Raw genomic sequence first — 21,562 nt, 5'->3', positions numbered from 1 at the left:
TTTTTGTTAATTTACCTCTAGTCTCTGCCCATATATTTGTTTTCCAGAATTGCGGTCATTGAATTTATACAATTTGAATGTTGATTGTTTCATTTAATTTAATAAGCATGTTCATGCTTCTACATAATCTGCATAACAATCAAGTTTAATCACTGTGTAATATTCTTGTAAGTAAATGAATGGTACTTTAGTTAACCTTCCCCTAATACTGAGCTTGAGGTTGCTTCCAAGTTCTGTAACAATGGGTATTCTTGTGCCAGGGCTTTGTCTGCTTTTGGATTACTCCGTTAGGCCAATCCCTACAATAGAATTACTGGGTCAAAAGATCTGAAGGCTTTTAGGACTTTTATTGCCCTCTTAAAGGTTTGTGCTGGGTCACCTGATACCAGCAGAGCAAGCAGTAGCCCAGGTCCACTCTGAACGGCGGCTCCTCCTCTTCACAAACAGGAACCACAGCGTGGCCATCACCAGAGTTCCGGAGTCAGACGTCAGTCATGAGGGTTTAGAAAGGAGTTACTGGGATGTTGGTTCTTCACCCCAGTCTCCAGTGAGATGGAGCTGTGGCTGCAGGGGGAGGGACTCTCCCTGGAGGTGGGACTGCCTTGATGTGCCAGGTGACTGTCTTGGGTGACCCCAGTGTGGTCCCAGGGGTTGCAGCCCAAGATGCAGCCCAATGGATGTCATCTTGGGCTGTTACAGATGCTCAGAACACAGGATGGTTGCTCCTCATCCTGTTCCTACCTTCTTCCCTCGGGTGTTTACATAAACTCTCATGGATATACATTTTCAACCACAGGGTTCTTTTTTTTTTTAAGGGAAAACAGGTTTTGTGGCACTCTTCCCATATCACTCACCAAAGCAGACAATGCCAGATACTTAGAACTACAAAAACTATAGGTATGATACAAAATATAAAACCCAGGCAGCAGCACCTCACTGCAGGAGCGGTCTGAGCATCCTGAATCCCTATGAATGTGTCATGATGAGCCCTGGGCTGATGGCACCTGCGCAGTCCTCCAGGGAGTCTCCTTAATACCCAGATCCCAGGCTGCCCTTGAAGCCACCAACCACCATTCTTGGCACGATTCCTGGAGATACTGTGCATGAGCTTCCTATGGGTACCATAACCAACAGTGGTTTAAAACACGTACTTATTCTCTAGCGGTCCTGAAACTCAGAAATCCAAAATCAGGGTGTCTACAGGGCCCTGTTCCTTCCAGAGGATTCAGGGGAGACATGTTCTTGCCTTTTTCAGCTTCTAGAGCCCCTTGTACTCCTTGGCTCAGGCCTCTTCCTCCAATCACCCCCATCTCTGCTTCCACTGTCACATCCTCTACTAGTGACTCTGATGTCCTGACTCTCTCCTGTAAGGACCTTGTGATTATGATGGGCCCACCTGGATAATCCCCATTTTAGTCCATTTAGGCCACTATAACAAAATACCACAAACTGGGTGGATATAAACAACAGAAATTTACTTCTCATGGTTCTGGAGGCTGGAAGTCCAAGATCAAGGTGTCGGCAGATTTGGTAACAGGGGAGGTTCCACTTTCTGATTCATAGATGGCCACCTTCTCTCTGTGTCCCCACATGGCAGGAGGGACAAGGGAACTCTCTGACTTTTTTTTTATAAAGTCACTAATCCCATTCATGAGGGCTCCACCCTCATGACCTAATCACCTCTCAAAGTCCTCACCTCCTAATATCATCACCTCGGGGGCTAGGAATTCAACATATGAATTGGGGGGGGACATAAACATTCCATGTGTAGCACTCCCCATCTCAAAATCCTTAACTTAATCATAACTGCAAAGTCCATTTTACCATGTAAAGTAACATATTCACAGTTTCTAGTAATTAGTTCAAGGACACCTTCAGGGGGCTATTATTCAGCTTAGCATGTATGGTCACACACACACACACACACACACACACACACACACACACACTCCTACTATTCATGTCCCCTACCAGAACTAAACTATAAAAACTTTTCATCAGCAGCATAAAAATACCTGAAAACATGAACAGATTTCAGTCAGTAACTAACACAAAAGAATATGCAGTGCAAAACAGGAGAGAGTGTGACAAAGGCAGAGATTTTAATATATTTTCCTGAGAAAGTAAAAGCAAAAGCCTCAGAGAAAGGCAGCTTCTCTCTTGTGTAATGTTCCCAGGGCTTTTCCACATAGGGGCCTGATCTGACGGGGTGACCCGAAGGGGAAGAATCACAGAAGTGCAGTCTGCAGGAAGGGGCAGCAGGGACCACGGGGAGCTGATTGTACGATGTCTCCATTCCAGTTACAACGCACAGCCCTTGTTAAAATGTGCCCAGTGTGGCTTTAGGGTGAGTGAGAAAATCTCAGTCCTGTAATATTTAAAACACTGCTTTGATTCAGTCCCTTTTCAGGAAAGCTGTCACAGCCCATTTATTATTTTTTAAAGGAATAAAAGGAAACACGATGCTTTCCCTGGAGGCCAGTTATGGAGCAGTCAAAAGTTAATTATACTAGATGTGTGGTTAGAGCCATACTACTTCGAGTCCAACGGTCTGCTGCCTGGATGATAGCTGCTTCCACCACCATCATCACCACCATCATTCAAGCCCCGATTCTCGGTTGACAACCTCTCCCGGTACCCCACAACCACTGCCAGCCACTGTTTGTCTGGTGTCGTCTTTGCTTCATCCTCTCCTCTCCAAATTAGACCCAGGGCACTGCCTTTCACCGTAAAAGGCCCAATAAAGCTTTTCCTAACAATAACGTACCACCTCTACTTTTAGCAACAGAAGCACCAGGAGGACCTTGGGTTTTGTACATTCGTCTTCAGCCTCCCCAGCTGGACTCTAAGGCATAGATAGACTCTAAGCTATCCTCCCTCCCTCCTTCTCCCAACAGTCTCTAAACTCAAGCGGGACTGCGGAGTCGCTGATCTGCTGTGTGCAGAGCAAACCTTGAGTCCCAGTTGTATCCCTCATTCTATCATGATTTACCCGTACTAGTTCTCCAAGGAGCTCGTGGTTTTGGAGGGCAGGGTCTGTGCTGTATACATTGTCCCCTTCCAGCACTCAGCACTTGGTAGATGCTCATGATACAGTTCTTGACTTACTGACATATATTTCAGAAGGACCTGTAGGGACACGGGCCTGTGTGTCTCCAGGCTGCTCTTCAGTGCCCTGGGCCTTACTCCCTAGGAGAATAGGGCCTGGTTGGAGGGTAGGATGCACGCCGTGGAATAACCTGGAACAACACAGAACAGGTTGGAGCAGGTACCAGCTGAGGGTTGAGCTGGACCCTTCCATCGACGTCTACTCCACACCTAGTGTTGCCAGTGCAGTTTCCCAATCCACGCAAGGGGCTGCGTTTGGAACATCGCTGAGGTCTTGCCCTGGCAAAGGCTTCGAGTCCATAGGACGGTGTGGGGCAGAGCAGTCTTCCACTGAAACACGGAGCCAGGAACGTCTACCCCGATCGGGTGCCACTGGTGTGGGAGAGCTCTGCTCCGTCCACAGCGTGTGCAGGAGGGAAGAGTGGAGGGAATGACTAAGGAAGGCTCGCCCCTTAGGGCTTCCCTAGGCTTTTCCTGCCTAGGAAGCCCTGCCCTAACCCAGCAGGCACCCAGGCCCTCGCACCAGACGATGTTAACCAGCTGGCAGCCTGCCCCAGGCTGAAGACTGCCCAGAGCCCTGGCTTGGTGGTAGCATGTCACCCAGGTCAGTCCCAGACCAGGCCGGGACAGCTTCTGGGACAGCTTGTGAAGCTGTGTCCAGAGACAGGAATGGCTGAAAAGTTAGGGGACATCTCCCCTTCCCTGTTCCAGCCAGAAGCCCTGGGTTGAGCTTCTCAGGGTAGGGGTGAAGGAGGTGGGAAGGACACCTAATGAGTTGTGTCCACCGGCTCGTCCCCTGGCACCAGTACTATCCTGGGAGGCTTATTGCCGAGTCCAAGCTCATGCTCTCACTGCACGACAGGCCAATAAATCAAGAGACAAGTTGTTGGGGAAAGGAATAGTGACTTTATTCAGAAAGCCAGCAAACTGAGAAGGTGATGGACCAGTGTCCCAAAGAATCATCTCACCCAAGCTAGAATTCAGGCTTCTTTTATACTCAAAGGGGAGGGGGTAAGGTCCTGGTTCTGGTCAGCCTCCCAAAGGGATGTGCTAATTTCTTCCTTTCTGCAGCCATTCACAGGTGGGCCTGGTCAGGATGTTTCCTGTGAGCTAAACATAGGCATTGTAGCTTAATGCTCATTACCTGGGAGGCAGGGTTCCCAGGGATGGAACATTATGTATAATTTAAGCTTCTAGGCAACATCCCTTTCGTGATTAACTTGTAATAAAATACAAAGGTTCTTCCCTGTTAGAGGCTCACAATTGGTCCTCTACCCCTTCCTCTTATATGTTCGGGTATGCATGCACATACACACACACACACACACACACACACACACAAACACACACAGGGTGAGCACATGATCTGAGCCCAGCCATCCTATCCCGGAAAATGTGAAATTGGGAGGGAAGGGACAGCCCCCTCTGTGGCCTGGATTGTAAAGATGTATCTGAGGCCAGGCCCCAGCTCCACTGAGGCATCTGGGAGGACAAGGCCAGCCCCCAGAGGCCAGGACTCAGATGGAGCCACTGAGAGCTAGAGGCCGGGCTCCCAGTTGTCTCTTTATATCCTATGAGCATATCTTGTCTTCTAAATGTTTTGTGCTTAAGCTGGTGAAAGTTCGGTTCTGAAGGAGCCGCAGATGAACACAAATTGCTTCTCCAGGAAGCAGGAGGGCCAGCTTTGCCCCTCTCCTGCCACCTATTGGACATGGCGCATTGGTTGAGGGAAAATCCCAGCTCTGCTTTATCAGGCAGTCTACTTAATGTCTGTGCCTCGGTTTCCTCATCTGTAAAATGGGGATAATAAAACACCTGTTTCATGAGGTTGTTGTGAGGATTACATGAGTCAATAACCTAGTAAACCCTAAATAAGGCTCAGGTGAAGGCATGAGGCAGCCTCATGAAATGAAGCTTCATTTATCCACAGTGGTGAGATTTGGGCCACCACGGGCCCATGTGCGCTCAGGCTGTCCTACAGTGTTCCTTAGCAAGACAAATACTCAAGCCAATGCACTGTACCTTAATTTGCTGCCTTGCTTCAGGCCTTATCTTCTCTCGCCAGGACTGCTGCTACAAGCTCATGCAATACTTATCCGGCAGATGTGTTTTGACCCCCTGTCGCCAGGATCGGGGAGGAGTGTTATGGGAAACACAGAAGAGGAGGACCTGAGGAGCTGAGCTCGGGGAAACAGGCATTGACGGTGTCTTGAGCACCAGGAATGCGGAAGCACTGGGCTTCAGCAAAGTCACAGAGGGGCACCTGCCTCTCCCAGACCTTGGGCCCTCTCTGAGCAAGTGGTGTCTAAGCTTAGGAAAATTTAGGAGTTAGCCGGGTGAAGAAGGAGGAAACTGTTCCCAGACAGAAGGAATACCGTGAATTTTGTCCGTGACTGGTCTTCCTCCCTCGGGTCTCCTCTCTGCCTGGCGCCCCTCCCACCAGCTCTCTCAGAGCCAGAAGCCTCTTTCAGAAAGGAAACTTGATATTGTCACTCCACCGTTTAAAACCTATCAGTGGGGCTTCTGGAAATAAAATTCTAACTCCTTGGCTCTTTTGTCCCTGTCCACGAGGTGAACCTCCTCTCTCAGATGGCTCACTCCTCCAGGAGCCCTACCTGACCCTGCCAGAGCGCCTATTACCAACCACACCAGGACGCGAATGGACGTGAGAATAATTTGTATTCAACGAGCTAGAAATTAGAACAATTTGAAACAGATCTTTTAAAGTAAGTAGTTTGCAAAAGTGTTAGAGCTAAAACAAGGCATGAAAACCGTAAGACAACAGGAAAGCGCCCACGCATTCCACTGCAGTCTCCCCGGAGCACCCCGGGGGTTGGTGGCTGCACGGCTCATCGCCCGGCCCCGCTCACTGCCGACACTTTGGGCTGTGGGGCGGCCGCTCCTCTGCATCCTGAGCACTGTGATGGGCACACAGCGGGCGCCCCATCCACCGAGGCAGTCAGTACCGGCCTAGCAGCCCCTGCAGGCCACGCTGCGCGGGGATCCTCTCAGCCGCAGGCCTAGACTTAGCACACGGCCAAACGAATGGAGGCAGGAACACCGCGCAGAGAACCCGGCCCTTCGGCGCGCAGGCTTGGAAACTGACTGGGCGACCTCGCCCCCGGTCGCCGCTGACCAATCAGCGCGGGCCGCTAGATCCGTGCCCGCCCCAGGCCGTGCCCTCAGCCAATGAGAGAGGCCCGAGAGGCCGGCCGCCGAGCCCAGCCCCGGCTGGCGCACTCTGCTGTTCGCCTGTCAGGCTCCAAATAAAGTTCTTCGGGGCTTTGAATTTTTTTTTTAAAGCGCCCTCTGCAGTCTCGGCCGCCGCGGGCGAGAGCGGCGAGTCCCCGCCCCGCCACTTCCGGTCTCGCCGCCCGGAGCCGGTGCGGCTGTAAGGGGCTGCGTTTCGCCGCCGCCGGCCGGCCGGGCATGGTGTTGGGCGCCGGGCTCGCCTCGCCTGTCTCGGGGTGCCCAGGTGAGGAGCGCGCGGCCGTGCGGTGTGCGAGGGGCTGCCACGGGCTGGAGGGTGGCTCGGCTCCCGCGGCGCCGCTGCACCCGGCGGGCGGGCCGGAGGGCGGGCGGCGCCGGGGCCGCCACAGGCCGTGCGGGTCCTCACGACCGGGCGTCGGGGGCTGGAGGGCGGGCGGACGCTGCGGGGCGTGGGCCGGGGGGCGCGGGGCTGGGTCCGGGGCGCTGGCCGCGGCCGGGCTCCAGGGGCAGCGCGCCCCGAGCCCGGACCTGTGCCGGGCGCACACACGGCCTCGCTCACGCCCGCCGTCGCGGGTGGAGCTGCTAGCCGCATTGTCCGGGAGGAAACGCAGCGCCGAGTGGGCCCAAGGTCACCGGCCCGACGTGGCCGGAGGCAACGGGACTCGGACTTAGGCAGCCGGACTCCTGATCGTCTGGGAATCGGGCTAGGCCAGGGGGACGCTGAGGGTGAGGAGGAGCCCGGCTGCCGCCTCGCCAACTTGCCTGCGGCTTCCCCACAACCGGGGGCGACCACGGCTGGTTTGGAGGGTCTTGTCGGGCCAGAGGAGCGGGGAGGACATCTTGGACCGATCCGTACGGCCAAGTTTGGTGTGTAATCTTGGGTGTGGCCCCACCCTCCCTGGGTCTCAGTTCCCTCATCCCGTCCCACGAGGGGATCGGGTCCGCCCTTCTGCCTTCCCTCCAGCGCCGGAGTGGGGTCAGGATGGACTGGAGTGGTCGGAGAAGGCTTCTTGGAGGAGAGGTAGGAATCTGGGTGGTCATCTGTTATCCTAAAGAAGCAGCAGGATTAGGTGGTGAAGGGAGGGAGAGCATTCCAGACCTGGATGTCAGGGTGAGCAGAAGCTTCCAGAAACGAGCGGGGTGTTGTTGAGGAACAGGGAGGAGGCCCACCTACCTTGTGCAGAGGATTCATGGCTGAGTAAGGGGATGAAGGTAGGGGAAGGGCACGGGTGGGGGAGATGTTCAGAGACAGAAATCATCACCAGGCTAGGTGGTGCAGGGCTAGACATACCTGCTGCTCAGGTAGTAGGCAGGGCAGTGCAGGAGGAGACAGGTTTACTGCTCAGGTAAAAGGGTTGGGCTCCAAAGGTCATCAGTCAGCCAGCCATGGAGCCAGGTGGGAGGTTCCTTGGGCCCTGACATTCTAAAGGAGAAGGGTGGGGTGTGGGCTTTTTTGTGTCCTGATCTGGGCCTCTTTGGCTGGAGAAGTTTGTTGTCCCCTGGTGACCTGCGGTTCCATCTTTTACACTTAGATTGGGACTTGTCTAGGGCAGGAAGAATCGTAAATGAGGAGGTCCTCACCCCGTGAGCTGACTGGCCCCTGCACGGGTGACAGGGCCTGATTTTGCCACTATAAGCAGGAACACTGAGTCAGTACTGCTCAATGATGAGCCTAGTAAATACGGCACATCAGAATCTTCTCTGAACAGTCTGCAAGCAAGTCCCACCCAGAGGAAGAACTTAAATGGGCCAATTACAACTTGTGGAATTTAGAGACTGAGGGTGCTGTTACCGAAAATGCTGCCCTAGTCAAAGTGTAATTTGCAGTAAAGGGGAAGTTTAGTTTTAAATCAGGTCTTCAAGGGGTGAAGCATACTGAAGAAAGACGAGAGAATTCTGCAGCAAACTGCAGGTGTTCAGCTAACCTGACAGCTTGAATGATTATTTTCGTTCAGATCTCTTTGTACAGAGTTAAATTAGCAGCTATGTAGCATCCCCCGATTAGGCCTTTGCTCTGTCCCTAAAGTGGTGTGTGAAAATGATACAGATGATGGAGAAATAGATGGTCATTATATACTTAGATTTCATAGAATGTTAGGAAACTAAGTTTTGTCTTCTACAGGAAACAGACGCCAGTGTTTTCTTTGATATCTTGCATAGTCAGTGTCCTGTGTATTTTATTAAGGGCCACAAACTTGTTGACGATTGAAAACCAGGAATCTGACTCTAAATGGAATTGAGTATGGGGCATACTCTGCCCACAGAGAAGAATTCGGTGTGGGGTAGGAGTATACGAGAATTAAGCAGAGTCCTCAGACTGCAGCCACACAGAAGAGTGTCTTGGTGTGAGCCTTTCTGTGTATGAGTGAGTCTTGCCAGGACCCTCTGAGCAGCTCCTTCAGTGCGGGTCTGCAGGGAGCTGGGTGCGGACCAATCATGTGCCCTAGGACTCCCCTGTCTGTTGGGCTCTTTATTATGCTTTCCTAGGGTACTGCCTACAGAACTCTCTTTACACACGCTGTGCTTTTATTGCTTGACGTGTTTGTATTACCAAGGTCAGCTAGAGGATAGAAACCAAGGGGACTTCGTGATAGACGCATATCTTGGCCCACCATCAGGCGACCCTGTCGATGTGGTGAGAGTGATGTGTTCAGGTGTGGGTGCCTGGCAGTGGGCTTGCTGGGGAGGCAGACCCTGCTTTGGGATCCAGATCTGCTTGAGGGATTCCTGGCAGGATCGTTCGGGGGCCGCTGAGCAGGGGGGTGCTGGCTCTAGCTGGTGCTGCTGTGTCTGGTAGCTTGTGAGCTGGAGCCCCCACAGGAGCTCCCTACTCCGCGCCCCGCTCCCCCCGCCCCGCCCTCCCTTGTGAGGGGGCTTGGTAAACGGAACCGGTAGTCCCTGCCCTGGGTGAAGCTGGGAAGGTGTGTGTCCATCGGTGATGGTCCTCTCGGTGGGTCCAGCTGAGGTAGAGTGGGAGTAAAGAAACTAGCGATGGTTTGGTTTCACATTTTTTTTCAATTTTATTGAGGTATAACTGAAGTACACTAAACTGTACATACTTAAACTATGCAACTTGATCAGTCTTGATGTACGTATATACCCCTGAAACCATCACCACGTTCGAGATAAAAACATTCCCATCATCTACACGAGGGAAACTAGTGTTTCGTGGTGACCTCTTCTAGCAGCTGAGTGGCCTCAGACAACCCAGTTCCTGGGCCCTGGTTGTCCCAGAGTCCACATCCATAAAATAGAGTGGGAGTCAGGGGAGAAGTCCTTTGCAGGTTTGAAATTCTAGGAGCTTGTGAGTGCTTATGTGTAATATGTGTAATAGAACTATCTCTTGAAGCATTTAGACCAGTGACTCCTCTTAAAAATTATGTACTTATTTGTTTGTTTATTTATTTATTTAGGCTGCATTGGGTCTTCATTGCCGCGCGTGGGATTTCTCTAGTCGCGGCAAGCGGGGGCTCCTCTTCGCTGTGGTGCGTAGGCTTTTCATTGCCGTGGCTTCTCATTGCAGAGCATGGGCTCTAGGCACGCGGGCTTCAGTAGTTGTGGCACGTGGGCTCAGTAGTTGTGGCACATGGGCTCAGTAGTTGTGGCTCACGGGCTCTAGAGTGCAGGTTTGGTATTTGTAGCGTGTGGGCTTAGTTGCTCTGCGGCATGTGGGATCTTCCCGGACCAGGGCTCGAGCCCGTGTCCCCTGCATTGGCAGGCGGATTCTTAACCACTGTGCCTCCAGGGAAGTCCCTAGACCAGTGACTCTTAAAGGGATTAGATGTGTGTGTGTTTGTGCATAGGTCCTGTACACTTCAGAAGGTCATATTCAATATGTTGTTTTCATGGTACAAATAATAGAAAATTAAATCTTACAGTCTTTGTGGGGTGGGGGAATACACAGAAGATGGTGTGAAAAGCTATGTGAGGGACCTGGGTTAAAATGGTTAAAAATACTGATGGGGGGAGAGTTATTCTTATAGTTTGGCTTTCAGGATCTTGGCTTCAGCCCCTGGCTGGCAGTGCAGAGGCTGCACGATGCCTGGAGTTTCCTGTAAAAGACGTGAACCAGCGGGAGTTCGTCAGAGCTCTGGCAGCCTTCCTCAGAAAGTCCGGAAGCTGAAAGTCCCTGAATGGGTGGACACTGTCAAGCTGGCCAAGCATAAAGGGCTCGCTCCCTACGATGAGAACTGGTTCTGTACACGAGCTGCTTCCACAGCACGGCACCTGTACCTCCGGGGCGGCGCTGGGGTTGGTGCCATGACCAAGATCTATGGGGGGGCGTCAGAGACATGGCGTCATGCCCAGCCACTTAAGCAGAGGCTCCAAGACCCGTCGGGTCCTCCAAGCCCTGGAGGGGCTGAAAATGGTGGAAAAGGACCAAGATGGGGGCCACAAACTAACACCTCAGGGACAGAGAGATCTGGACAGAATCGCTGGACAGGTGACAGCTGCCAAGAAGAAGCATCAGAACAAATGATGCTGGGTTAATAAGTTGCCTCATTCGTAAAAACAAACAAACAAGCAAACAAAAAAACAAGATCTTGGCTTCAAACTAAAAGTTCTGTGCTTAGGTCATGTTTTTCATCTGGAAGTTTTTAGATCATTTTCTTTTGAAAATGATCAGAGTGGTATTGAAAGGAAATTACATTAAAGCAACAAAGGAAATTATGAAAATATTGAGCTGGTGACCAATTTTTGTCCTCAATCAAAAGAAGTTCCAGGGCTTCCCTGGTGGCGCAGTGGTTAAGAATCTGCCTGCCAATGCAGGGGACACGGGTTCGAGCCCTGGTCCGGGAAGATCCCACATGGCACGGAGCAGCTAAGCCCGTGCGCCACAACTACTGACCCTGCACTCTAGAGCCCGTGATCCACAACTACTGAACCCCTGCGCCTAGAGCCCGTGCTCCGCAACAAGAGAAGCCACCACAGTGAGAAGCCTACACACCACAATGAAGAGTAGCCCCCGCTCGCTGCAGCTAGAGAAAGCCCATGCGCAGGAACGAAGACCCAACACAGCCAAAAATAAGAAATAAAATTTAAAAATTAAAAAAAAAAAAAAAGTTCCAGAATTCCTCTCCAACTGGTAAAGCAAGCAAGAAGAGTTAGGAGGCCTGTCAGATGAATGGCGGTTTATGTTAGAAACAGAAGGCAGATTCTAGAGGACAGTTCTATCTGTAAACATCGCTGACATCTTTAGTCCTTTCTCCGAAGCAGTCAGGTGCATCACCTGTTTTTGGTCTTTATTATCCTTCCCAGTGAGCTGTCAGTGAGGGAACCTGAAACATAGGTGGGTTGGAAGTAGCCAAGTGAAAAGAATCTAGTTTGGAGCATTAATTATAGCTTAACTATGTTGCTATTGCCTAACAATATAAATACAGTACAATGTAAATAAACGTGAAGATGCTTATTAAGGTTCTAGCCACACCTTTATTAAAGGAAGGAGGAAAGAAAGCATTGCGGTGCTCCCTCCTCACCAGAGGTGGACACTCCCTTCAGTCTGTGCTGGGCCAGGCCCTGGGGCCACACCCTCAGGTGCATGGTCCACACAGCGGGGATGGGCAGACTTACCAGTGGACAGCGGTGGGCCTCAGCAGAGGTTGCCCTAGACCATGAGCGCCCAGGAGCATTGCCACTGCTACATCCCGGGGCCTGGCGCCCAGTGAGTGTTAAATGCTTGGCTCTCCCTTGTTGAATTTTCATTCATACTTTAAAACATCAGATTTAGAGAGGCATAGAGATTATCCAAATTCATTATGAAGGAATGCAGTGTTATTGTATCTTACATGCTAAATTTTTCTGTAACTAAATTATGGGACAGATATTAAAAACCACCTTACATCATTGTCTTCACTGTCCAGTCACTGTCTTAACCTGCTTTTGGCCTTTCAGGATAAAGGTAGCAGTGATGCTGACGCTGGCAAGCAAACTGAAGCGGGATGACGGTCTCAAAGGGTCCCGGGCGTCAGCCACAGCCTCCGACTCCACTCGGCGGGTTTCTGTGAGAGACAGGCTGCTTGTCAAAGGTAATGACCATCCATGTGAGCTGTTTCTCTATCCCATAACAAAATGAAGTCTGCCTGGAGGCTCTTCTGGGATACGAAGCAGCCTGTTGTTGAATAGAAGTACCTGTTTGAAAATATTTTGAAATATAATTGCTGTCACATACAACAGAAGAACTTTGTACTCTGCACACACTATGGGAATGCTGATGGCAAGAAAACGGTATTAAAACTGGTGTGTCTTATGCCCTTGGGATATTCTCTGTAGGGGCTGCCAGAATGCTAGGAGAAGGAGTAAGGTACTAGGAACCAGCAGACTGACGACTCTGGTCTCAGTGCTGTCATTATCCGGCTGGTGTGGGGGGTGGGGGGGGCGTCGGGGAGGTTCTTCCTTTCTCGACTCCTGAGCAGTGTCTGACCTGTAAAGGGAGGGACTGGAGATCGGTAACCTCTTAGGAGCCTTCTCTCTTTTATTTATTCACAGCCTGAGGGCAGCCTTGTGCAAAATTGGTTCTTGTCCCAGAATTACTAATAGAGTGTCCTAGAGCAGTAGTCTTTGGAGAAGGGTTACGGGATGTGTGTGTGTGTGACTATGCGAGTGTTTGTGTGGAACTTCTGCATGTATCCGTTGAACAGGTTTACAACTATTGAGTGCAAGGGCAGTTTCCTAGGGTCATGAGGACCACGAAAGATCTAACAGTTTCTGCCTTGAAGGAGCACTCTACTTTATGACACGTGTTTACATTTTTTAAGTGTAAGGAGCTAGGAAGCACAGAGGGTTAAATGATTTGTTAGAACTGTCTGTTTTCATGTTGTGTCAGGTGGACACGGTGGGGGTGGCTGCCACCTGCATGTCCGGGAACAGATCTGCTGGTGGGAGACCTGGTGTTTATGAATGCCCCGTGTTGGGCCTTCTCAGAGGCAAAGCACGGCTGCGTTTGGGAAGGGGCGGGCGCAGGAGACGCCGGGGTCCGGGACGCGTCACTGGTGTACTGTCCCCTGCTCTCCCGCTGCCCCGGATCGTGACTGAGCTCTGGCTTTCCCAGCCTGGTGGGTGGTAGGTTAAAGATGGAGTCAGAATCGTTTCTGACATTTTGGCAAAATACCTTCTGTGTCAGGGAGAGCGTTAGACGGTATTTAGTTTGTTACAACACAGGAAGGTTTACCCTGCGGGGTCTGGGGCTGTGGCCTGGGCTGCAGTCCCTCACTTGGGTGGCCTGATAGGACTTGAGTCTCTTTCCTGGGTGCTGGCTCAAGGGTTCCATCTGCAGAGGAAGCCAGGAGCCAAGCAAGCCAGGGAAGGGGTTTGACGCGTGGGCCAAAGTCCTTTGAGGGGAGGGTGTTCTAATGCCAGGGAGTTGTGGTGAGGAAGGGGGTTGCAGCTGAGGAGGAGCGGGGGGGGGGGGGAAGCTGGCAAATGGACGGCGCCCTCTTCTTTCCCGCCTCCTCATCACGGCTGACAGCAGCACTTGTCTGCTGAGCGCCGGCGGCCAGGTCCTCTGTTGGGTACTTTATGGGGGCAGCTCTTGTTTGACTTTTGCTAAGCCTTGCCAGGTGGGTGGTTCATTTTACAGCTCAAGAACTGAGACTCAGAGGTTCAAAAGCTTGCCCAGGTCACAGCTTTATTGCAGCAAGACAGCCAGACCCACATTTGGGGGTAGGGCAGGCACTTGGGGAACAGACCCAGCAAGCAGAACCCGAAGGAGCAGAACAGAAGTGTGAGTCCCCAGAAGAGAGAACTCAGGGAGGCACAGAGGCTCCACCACACGCCCTCCCGCTCAGGGATTCCCTGAGAGCTCTCAAATGACTCGAGGCCCTGACGCAGCCCAGGGGAGCCCCCTGAGGCCCATGGAGCTGGACTCTGCCCCAGCTCCTAGGACAGGAGATGTCTTTGGCTGGGTTTACAGGACCCAGCTGAGGTCCTTTGATTTTGTGAGGCTTTTCAAGGAGAGGTGCAAAACCTCCTCGAGAGGCCACCTGTTTCCATTCTCCCAGAGACACTGGGGATTATTAGGTTTCTGGGCCCAGAGCACTTGCAGTTGGCGGGTGGTTGTGTACCAGGGCTCAGTGTAACACGCCCCGCATGTGGCCCGCTCTCCATCTGCCTCGGGGGTGGCCAGGCCAGTGTGGGCGGGGCTGACTGAGTGGTGAGTCGTTTGGGCTCGTGGTGGAGGGTAGGTGGAGAGGAAGGGTGGGCCTGACCTGAGAGAGGAAGCTGTAACAGTGTACTAGTGTAATAAAGAACGCGCTGATGGCTGATGGTTGTTCGGTCTGCACCTAGAGCGCCCCTTCAGAATGTGGCAGCACCTTCATTCTGGGGATTTCTGATGGTCAGGTGGAGCCCGGCGGAGTCCATGGCTGTCGTGGGCCTGGTGAGGCACTTGGAGGGGTGGTTACTGTGAGAGTCCCTCCTAGCTGAAACTCCCCTTGGGGACTTTGAGAAAAGTCAGTTGTCCACGTTCAGTGAGATGGCTACAGTCAGGACTGTCACCTGGGGCTGGGGCTGTGGCTGTGGCTCATGTGAGAATGTCACTCCTGAGGGTCAGTGAGCAGTAGGACAGTGCATTAATGCGTCTTTGGGACTCGGTGCCACGGGCTGGGTTCCCGGGAGTGGGGAATTTGGCGTGCGGTGTAGTTATTAAAGGGTGTCCTTGGGACTGATGCCTGTGGAGGGTGGTGGAGGAAGCAGGAGCAGGCAGAGGGAGAGGGAGAGCTCTGACGGAGGCCCCATGACAGCCTCTGCTCCAGAGCGGGCGTGGCCCTTCACAGCTGTCCCCAGTCAGGGGAGATGGTCAGGCCTTCCTGCTCTGCTCGACCAGTCGTCAGATGGGTCTGGCCTGAGGTGGGGCTCTGGGCAGCCCACACAGTCCCTGGAAGGGTTGAGAGCTGAAGGCCATCTGCGGAGAGCCCTCGCTGAGAGGGCATCTGGGCCATGCGTCCATCGCCCAGAGGAAAGACCACAGACACTTAGAGGCAAAAATCTGTTTTTAGCTGGTCCGCTGCCATGCTTGACTGACCATGCATGGTGGAGATCTGGCTTGGTGCGGATGGCTGTAAGGTTAACGTGGGAGATCGGAGGTTGACAGGGACACCTGTCCCTAGTGGTGAGGACCAGGGGTAGCTGCAAAACTGAAGCTTCTGTTCTTTTTCTTGGGATAGTGGGCCCAGTTCTGAAGGTGACAGGTGGAGTCCGCGGTCCCTGGAATACTGTGGCCTGCCTCGGAGCAGCTGGCCAGTGTGAGGCTCTACCACACTGGCACCTTGGCCATACCAGCTTTTCACTTGCAGCCCTGGGGTCATTCTCAAGGACATCCTCCAGGCTGCAACTGGAGAGATGCTTGCAGCAGCAGTCCCTGGAGGGTATAGAACAATCAGGTGTTTCTGGGCGAGGACTGAGGGCTGCTGTCTGCCCTGAATCCTGGGAGTTGGGGACACTGGGGAGAGAGCGTTTCAGATCTGCGCATTTCCTTTTGGCCCCAGCTCAGGTCTGGGCCTCGCTGGGAGCCATCACCGGTGCTTTCAGCCACAGGGCAGCGGGCACTGCGTTTCCGGTGGACCCTTGTGGTTCCTCCGAGTCCGTCAATTTCTGAGTCTGATGATCCTCCCCACCTTCCAAAAAAGCCTCTGGGCAGAATGACCTACTTTCTTGTCTGTCTCAAGCTTGGCACTTTTCATATAATGGGAACGTGATTGTGTGTCTCCCTGTCCTTTGACTTGTTCACGTGACAAAGATTTTAGTGCCTGCTGTGTGCCAGCCTCCTGTTAGTGGCCCCTGAAGACCTCAAGGGGCTCCAGGCAGGCTGGCAGGAAGCTTTTGCTAAATGTGGAGATTTGGAATTGAGCTGACTGAGTTCAGGGCCAGGGCTGGAGTTGGGAATGAATCTATAGCCATTGTCCCATCAACCCCTGTGCTCCATGTGGCTCCTGGTGTTCTCTTGTTTTAGCAGCTGTGGCGGCTCTCCATACTCTGAGCCTACTCTGCAGAGCAGAGAGGCCTGGCTGCCCTCCTGCGTGGGCTTCCCAGCATCCAAGGTGCAGGTGTCTCCATGAGGTGCCGCACGGGGCCTCCTTTGGCTGAGCACTTCTGTGTCCACATGAGCGGTCTGGTCATGTGGTATAGGAACGGCTCCGGTTCAGGGCGCTTCCTGGAAGAGTGGGCAAAAGAGAACCATTTATTGTTCTCCAGAGCTGCTCTCTCCATGCCAGGCCCTGCCCAGGACTCTGGAGGTGGGCTCAGGGTTGGCTTGTCATGTTGGCAGGGTATTCAGAGCATTTAGCAGCATTTGAAGCTGTGGCTGTGTGTTCCAATATGTGTTCTAAAAACGAGGGCAGTGGCCCAAAGAGGAGTCGTCCTGCTAACGTGGAGTAAGGCAGCTGGCCCAAGCCTAACCTTTAAATGCTTGTCTGCAGGGTTAAACACCACTGAAACTGCCCAGGGAATTTGGTGGCCCTCAGGTGTGCCGGATAGCCCAGGAATGGGGGTGGGCAGGGAGGATCTGTAGAAGACACGTGAGGGCTCAAGTCAGCTTTGTCTGCTCATGTTGAAAGTGGGTGATACGAGGCCTTGGGGATCCATTCCCAGAGACTGCTACGGGGGCTGTGCTGGTTTTCGGGGTTACATCCTAGCTTCCCCAGAGTGTGGAGGGAGGGGGCCGTGAGTACTCTGGGCCTGCACTCTGCAGTGTGCTGCTAGAAGGCCCTTGGACTGAGTGGAAGGGCTGATGTGGGGCTTGGTGGGGCTCTTGGGCAGTAGCCATGCCATCTCTGGGAATAGGATGATGCTGCTGGGGCAAGTGTCTCCCCCATAAGGGCACTGTGCATGGATGCTGGTGATGCAGAAGAGGTGCTCAAGGCATAAAGACAGACAGGAGGCTAAGAGAGAAAGTTCTAGTTCAAGAAATCGAAGAGGTAGTGGTTCAGGTGGAAAGAGGTAATCAAGTCTCATGGGACATAGCTGCCAGCTCTTCCTGGGTCAAAGGGCACAGCTGCCCTGCCTGGTGTTACCTGATGGGGGTCTTGCTAAGAACCATCTGCATCCATGATTGGCCGTTGTCTTAGTCAGCTCAGGCTACCGTAATAAAAGACCATAGACTGGGGGGCTTAACCAACACACGTTTATTTCTCATGGGTCTGGAGGTTGGAAAGTCCAAGATCAGTTCCTCGTGAGGGCCCTCTTCCTGGCTTGTAAGCACCTGGTGTCTTTTCCCATAAGGGCATGAATCTCGTCATGAGGGCCCCACCCTCCTGACCTCATTTGACCCTAATTACCTCCCAAAGGCCCCACCTCATACCATTACATGGTGGGTAGGGGTTTAGGGCTTCAGCATAAGAACTTGGGCGGGGAACACGGTTCAGTCCTCAGCACCTTTGGAATGCCTCAGTCCCCAGCTGTCTGAGGAGAAAGGCTCCTCGTGTCTCAGGATTTTCACACTGAGAGTACTGCCACCCTGCTGGCAAGTGTGCTTGTCTGTCGAGCATTTCCTGAGCGCTTCAAGTGTGCCAAGCTCAGGCCCAGGCACTGGGGTCCCAGGGCTGGGTCAGAATCTACAGCCCCCACCACCAAAAAGGCACAGGTTCAAGTGGCAGGCGGTGCGGAAACAGCTAGAGCACTGTGTTGTGGGCAGCCTACGGCAGAAGGGGGTGAGTACGTGCTGTGTGGGGGCCATTGTGGTGATGGGGCGGATTTTGTAGTCTGATATTTCAGGGCAGTCAGTCGTGCTTCAAGTGGGCTCTGTGGTTTGATGTGTAGTTAGAAAGGAAAAGCGTCTAATTTCTCAGAAGGAAGTTGTGCAGCCGCTTAAGGTGCCAGGTGCCTCCCCAGAGGCTGGGCCCGTGAGCCGGAGAGGTGTTAGCATCGTTGGAACAGGCGCGACTTAAGCAGTTTAAAAATATCTGAACTTCTTGTTACCTTCCAGGTGGGGGTAGTGTCCTTTGGGCAGTGAGGTTATACAGGGGAGGACTGCTGCTTTGCCAAGAGGCCTCTTGAGCATGTAAAGCAAATCACTGGTTTCTTTGGTCATAGTCTGCTTGTAGGTGGATTCTGAGGTTATTACTATCGATGTCAATGAATTATTATTTGCCATCATTTAACTACTTGTCATTTGTGACAACTCCCTGAGAGGAACACTGCGTTGTAGTTCGTTTATCTTCCATACTGGGCTGGACTAAAATGCCAGGCATCTTTAATGAAATCCTTCTGCCCCCAAGGTCGTATTCCTTGCCCACTCTGGTTCTTGGACCAGAAGTCTGCAGAGGCCCTGACTGTGGTGGGGGTCATCACTGGACTAGGTCTGAGGGCTCTCGTCTTTGGAGTTGAATTCTAGACCACAATGTGAAATTATTGAATCCGTCTGTGTAAATTAGCTGTGTGTAAATAGTTTAGCTTGGCAGAGTAGCCTACAGCAGTTTCTATACCTGGAGGAATAAAACATTCAGAGGCCTAGGCCCCAGCTAGGACTTTTGGTGTAATTGGTCTGGATAGGGTGGGGTGGCAGGGTTTGCTCAGCAGGTGCTAGGTTGTGGGGATGGGTACACAGCTCCAAATTTTACTAAAAATCATTGAATTATACACTTAAAGTTGGTCTATTTTATAGTATGTAAATTGTACCTCACCAAAGCTGTTTATTAAACAAACAAACAAACAAAAGCAAAAAAATTCCCCAGATGATTGTGTGCAGCCAGGGCGGAGAACCCCTGTCCTACAGTGAGCCGTCCTCTGGTCCAGAGCCTCTCACCCCCACACTAGGTCCCTGTAATGCAGCATCCGGTTCTGTTGCTCAGTCATCACGACACCCCGGTCAGTGCATCCCTGCCCTCCTGTGTCCGGGCCTCACCTCTTCCCTGTTCCTTGGCAGTAGACTGTCTTCTCAAATTTTTCACTTCTGTCATGTGGCCCCATTTCACATCCTCTGGGCATGTTTTCTATTTCACTGGGTTTTTGTAAAACTGAATGACCAGAGTTCTCATGACAGGAGTCAGGATAGGCCTGCCAGAGAAAACCGGGTTCCAGTGGCCAGCATCAATCTCTCAAAAGAAGGGTCCTCAAGAAGAGTTTCTTGTGAATTCTTACCAACAAAAAGTTAAGTAATAGTGTAATAAATATGTAAATAGTATTCACCTTAAAACCATCTAGATTTAATTATATGGATAGCATTTATTTAAAAGTGATTAATATGCATGACTCATTTGATAAGAGGTGTGCTTTTTTGATAAAATGAGTGCCCTGTGTGGGCTGTTGGAGCAGAGCCTGGCTCGGACACCATCCTGGTCGGAGGGCCGGGGTGGGTGGCCTCAGAGTGTTTCTTTACCCCGTGCCCTGCTAGAGTGAAAGGCGAAACTAAAGATCACCATGGTCGTTATAAGTATGATGCTAGTGAACCTTCCACAGGATCTTCATCATTTTGTTTTAAGTGCATATATTCTAGTATACCATAGCACAAGACTGCCAGGACTGCAGTCCTTAGCTCCTCCCTCCTCTGCCTCACCTCACTTGTCTGGATACCCATCCCGAGTGCCTGGAACCCAGAGCTAATACATTTAGTGGGCCACCCGTCTCCACCGAGATTCTCAGCTAGCTGAGGTCAGAGGCCTGTGCCTTTCCTAAACCTTTAGCCTCAAAATAGCCATCTGCCAGTCTCCCCACTAACGCACTCAGCTTTACAAACATTGTGGCCTCTCCCTTCCCACCCATTCTCCCCCTCTCCACCCCCTGCTCTGCACTTGAAGGAGTCATCTGCTTCTTAGTGTTCTGTAGACTGGTTTCCTCTTTCCACTTACCTTCCTGTTGTCGTTGCTGTTGTTTTTTACATCTTCATTGGAGTATAATCGCTTTACAATGGTGTGTACATATACATATGTCCCCCTATCTCTTCCCTCTTGCGTCTCCCTCCCTCCCACCCTCCCTATCCCACCCCTCCAAGCGGTCACAAAGCACCGAGCTGATCTCCCTGTGCTATGAGCTGATCTCTCTGTGCTATGCGGTTGCTTCCCACCAGCTATCTACCTTACTGCCAACAAACACATGAAAGAATGCTCAACATCATTAATCATTAGAGAAATGCAAATCAAAACTACAATGAGGTATCACCTCACACCGGTCAGAATGGCCACCTTCCTGTTGTTTTGAATGCCCTCAGCAGGGTCCGATCCACATCCCGTGGCCTTGCCTCAGGCCTCATTCCCCTCGGACCAGTCTGTCCTCTGTACTGAATCATTCCTACTGTTCCTCCTGTCTCTCATCGGTGACTTTCCCTGCTCCTGTCCTCTGCTTTCTGCCAAAGTTCTTTCTTCTCACCAGTCTCTCCCCTTCGTTGGTCTCATGACGTCAGGTGGCATCACTCTGCAGGGGCTCTCCAGCCCCAGCCCTGGTCGTGCACCCAGACTTCAACTCTCCCACCCGCCCCCCTCAGCTTCCTCAGCCCTCAAGCCTCGGTGCCATCTCTGATTGACACACACACACACACACACACACACACACACACACACACACACACACACACGACAGTTGGCAGAGCCTTCTGTCCTCTTTGCTGTTAGGCACGCTGGCTCTCCCCACCTCTGCTGAGTCCTTGCTGCCTCTCAGAGCACGCACCTCCCAGGTTGCCTGGCCTCCGCTTAGGTGTCCTCTTGAGGCAAAGCTTAGGTACTTTTGTTCAGAAACCTCCCCTGGCTCCTGTTGCTGCAGAATAAAGTGGAGAATTCTGCGCCCTCCACCATCCTGGCCCTGGTTTTCCACCTTGTTTGCCATTGCTCTGGCTGCACTGCATACCGTCTGGTTTCTGTGCTTGTCTGCGTTCTGTGCTTTTGCACATTGCTAACTTATCTCCTTGAAATACCCTTTTCCCCACCTCTGTGGGACTGAATTCTACTGGTTCTTTAATGCCCAAATTGAAAACCTCCTCCTTCCTTTAGTCTCCGCAGCTGGAGAGTCGCCAGAGCACGTTATGTTATGTCAGAGGCGCAGACGACTTGCCTGCCCGGTTTCTTCTGGGTGCTCCCCCAGACCTCAGCTCGTTAATAGCAGGATTGGTGGGAGCTCTGCAGCTTTGTCCTGGCAGAGGGGTGCTGGGCTTGAATGCTGAATGAGTGACGGATAGAAGAGGTCCCAGAGGAGAGCACTAGGGCTAAGGAATGTAGCTCTAAGGAGGAGGCTTCCTTGGGTATCAGCTTGCCCACAGATGGCAGGGGCAGCACATGAGCCCAGCAGGAGGTAGAGAGTTTTCTCTCCCTGGAAAAGTTCTAGC

At 52.2% G+C, this 21,562-nt stretch overlaps 1 protein-coding gene and 1 pseudogene across 19 annotated transcripts in view; both read left to right on the top strand.

Moving 5' to 3' along the window:
* The window catches only part of UBE2F (ubiquitin conjugating enzyme E2 F (putative)), an 85,428-nt gene that overhangs the window by 26,964 nt on the left and 36,902 nt on the right, over positions 1-21,562 (top strand). For 2 of the 19 annotated variants that reach the window (XM_089916133.1, XM_089916128.1), the window contains exons 1-3: positions 6,404-6,583; positions 12,211-12,344; positions 19,292-19,399. In XM_089916133.1, coding sequence (XP_089772259.1) covers positions 12,227-12,344; positions 19,292-19,399 — 226 coding nt within the window. In that variant the 5' untranslated portion in view covers positions 6,404-6,583; positions 12,211-12,226. Of the gene's footprint in view, positions 1-6,403; positions 6,584-6,803; positions 7,340-12,210; positions 12,345-19,291; positions 19,400-21,562 lie in introns of those variants that run through there. The other 17 variants (XM_089916138.1, XM_089916136.1, XM_089916145.1 and 14 more) reach the window with 15 other exon arrangements.
* On the top strand, positions 7,346-12,204 carry LOC149748493 (small ribosomal subunit protein eS19 pseudogene; annotated as a pseudogene).

Source organism: Delphinapterus leucas, chromosome 8 (assembly GCF_059928025.1).
Source record: "Delphinapterus leucas isolate spDelLeu-1000000601 "Yukka" chromosome 8, BTC_Dleu_Yukka2, whole genome shotgun sequence".
Lineage (NCBI taxonomy): Eukaryota > Metazoa > Chordata > Mammalia > Artiodactyla > Monodontidae > Delphinapterus > Delphinapterus leucas.
This window is presented reverse-complemented; position numbering and strand designations above follow the sequence as displayed.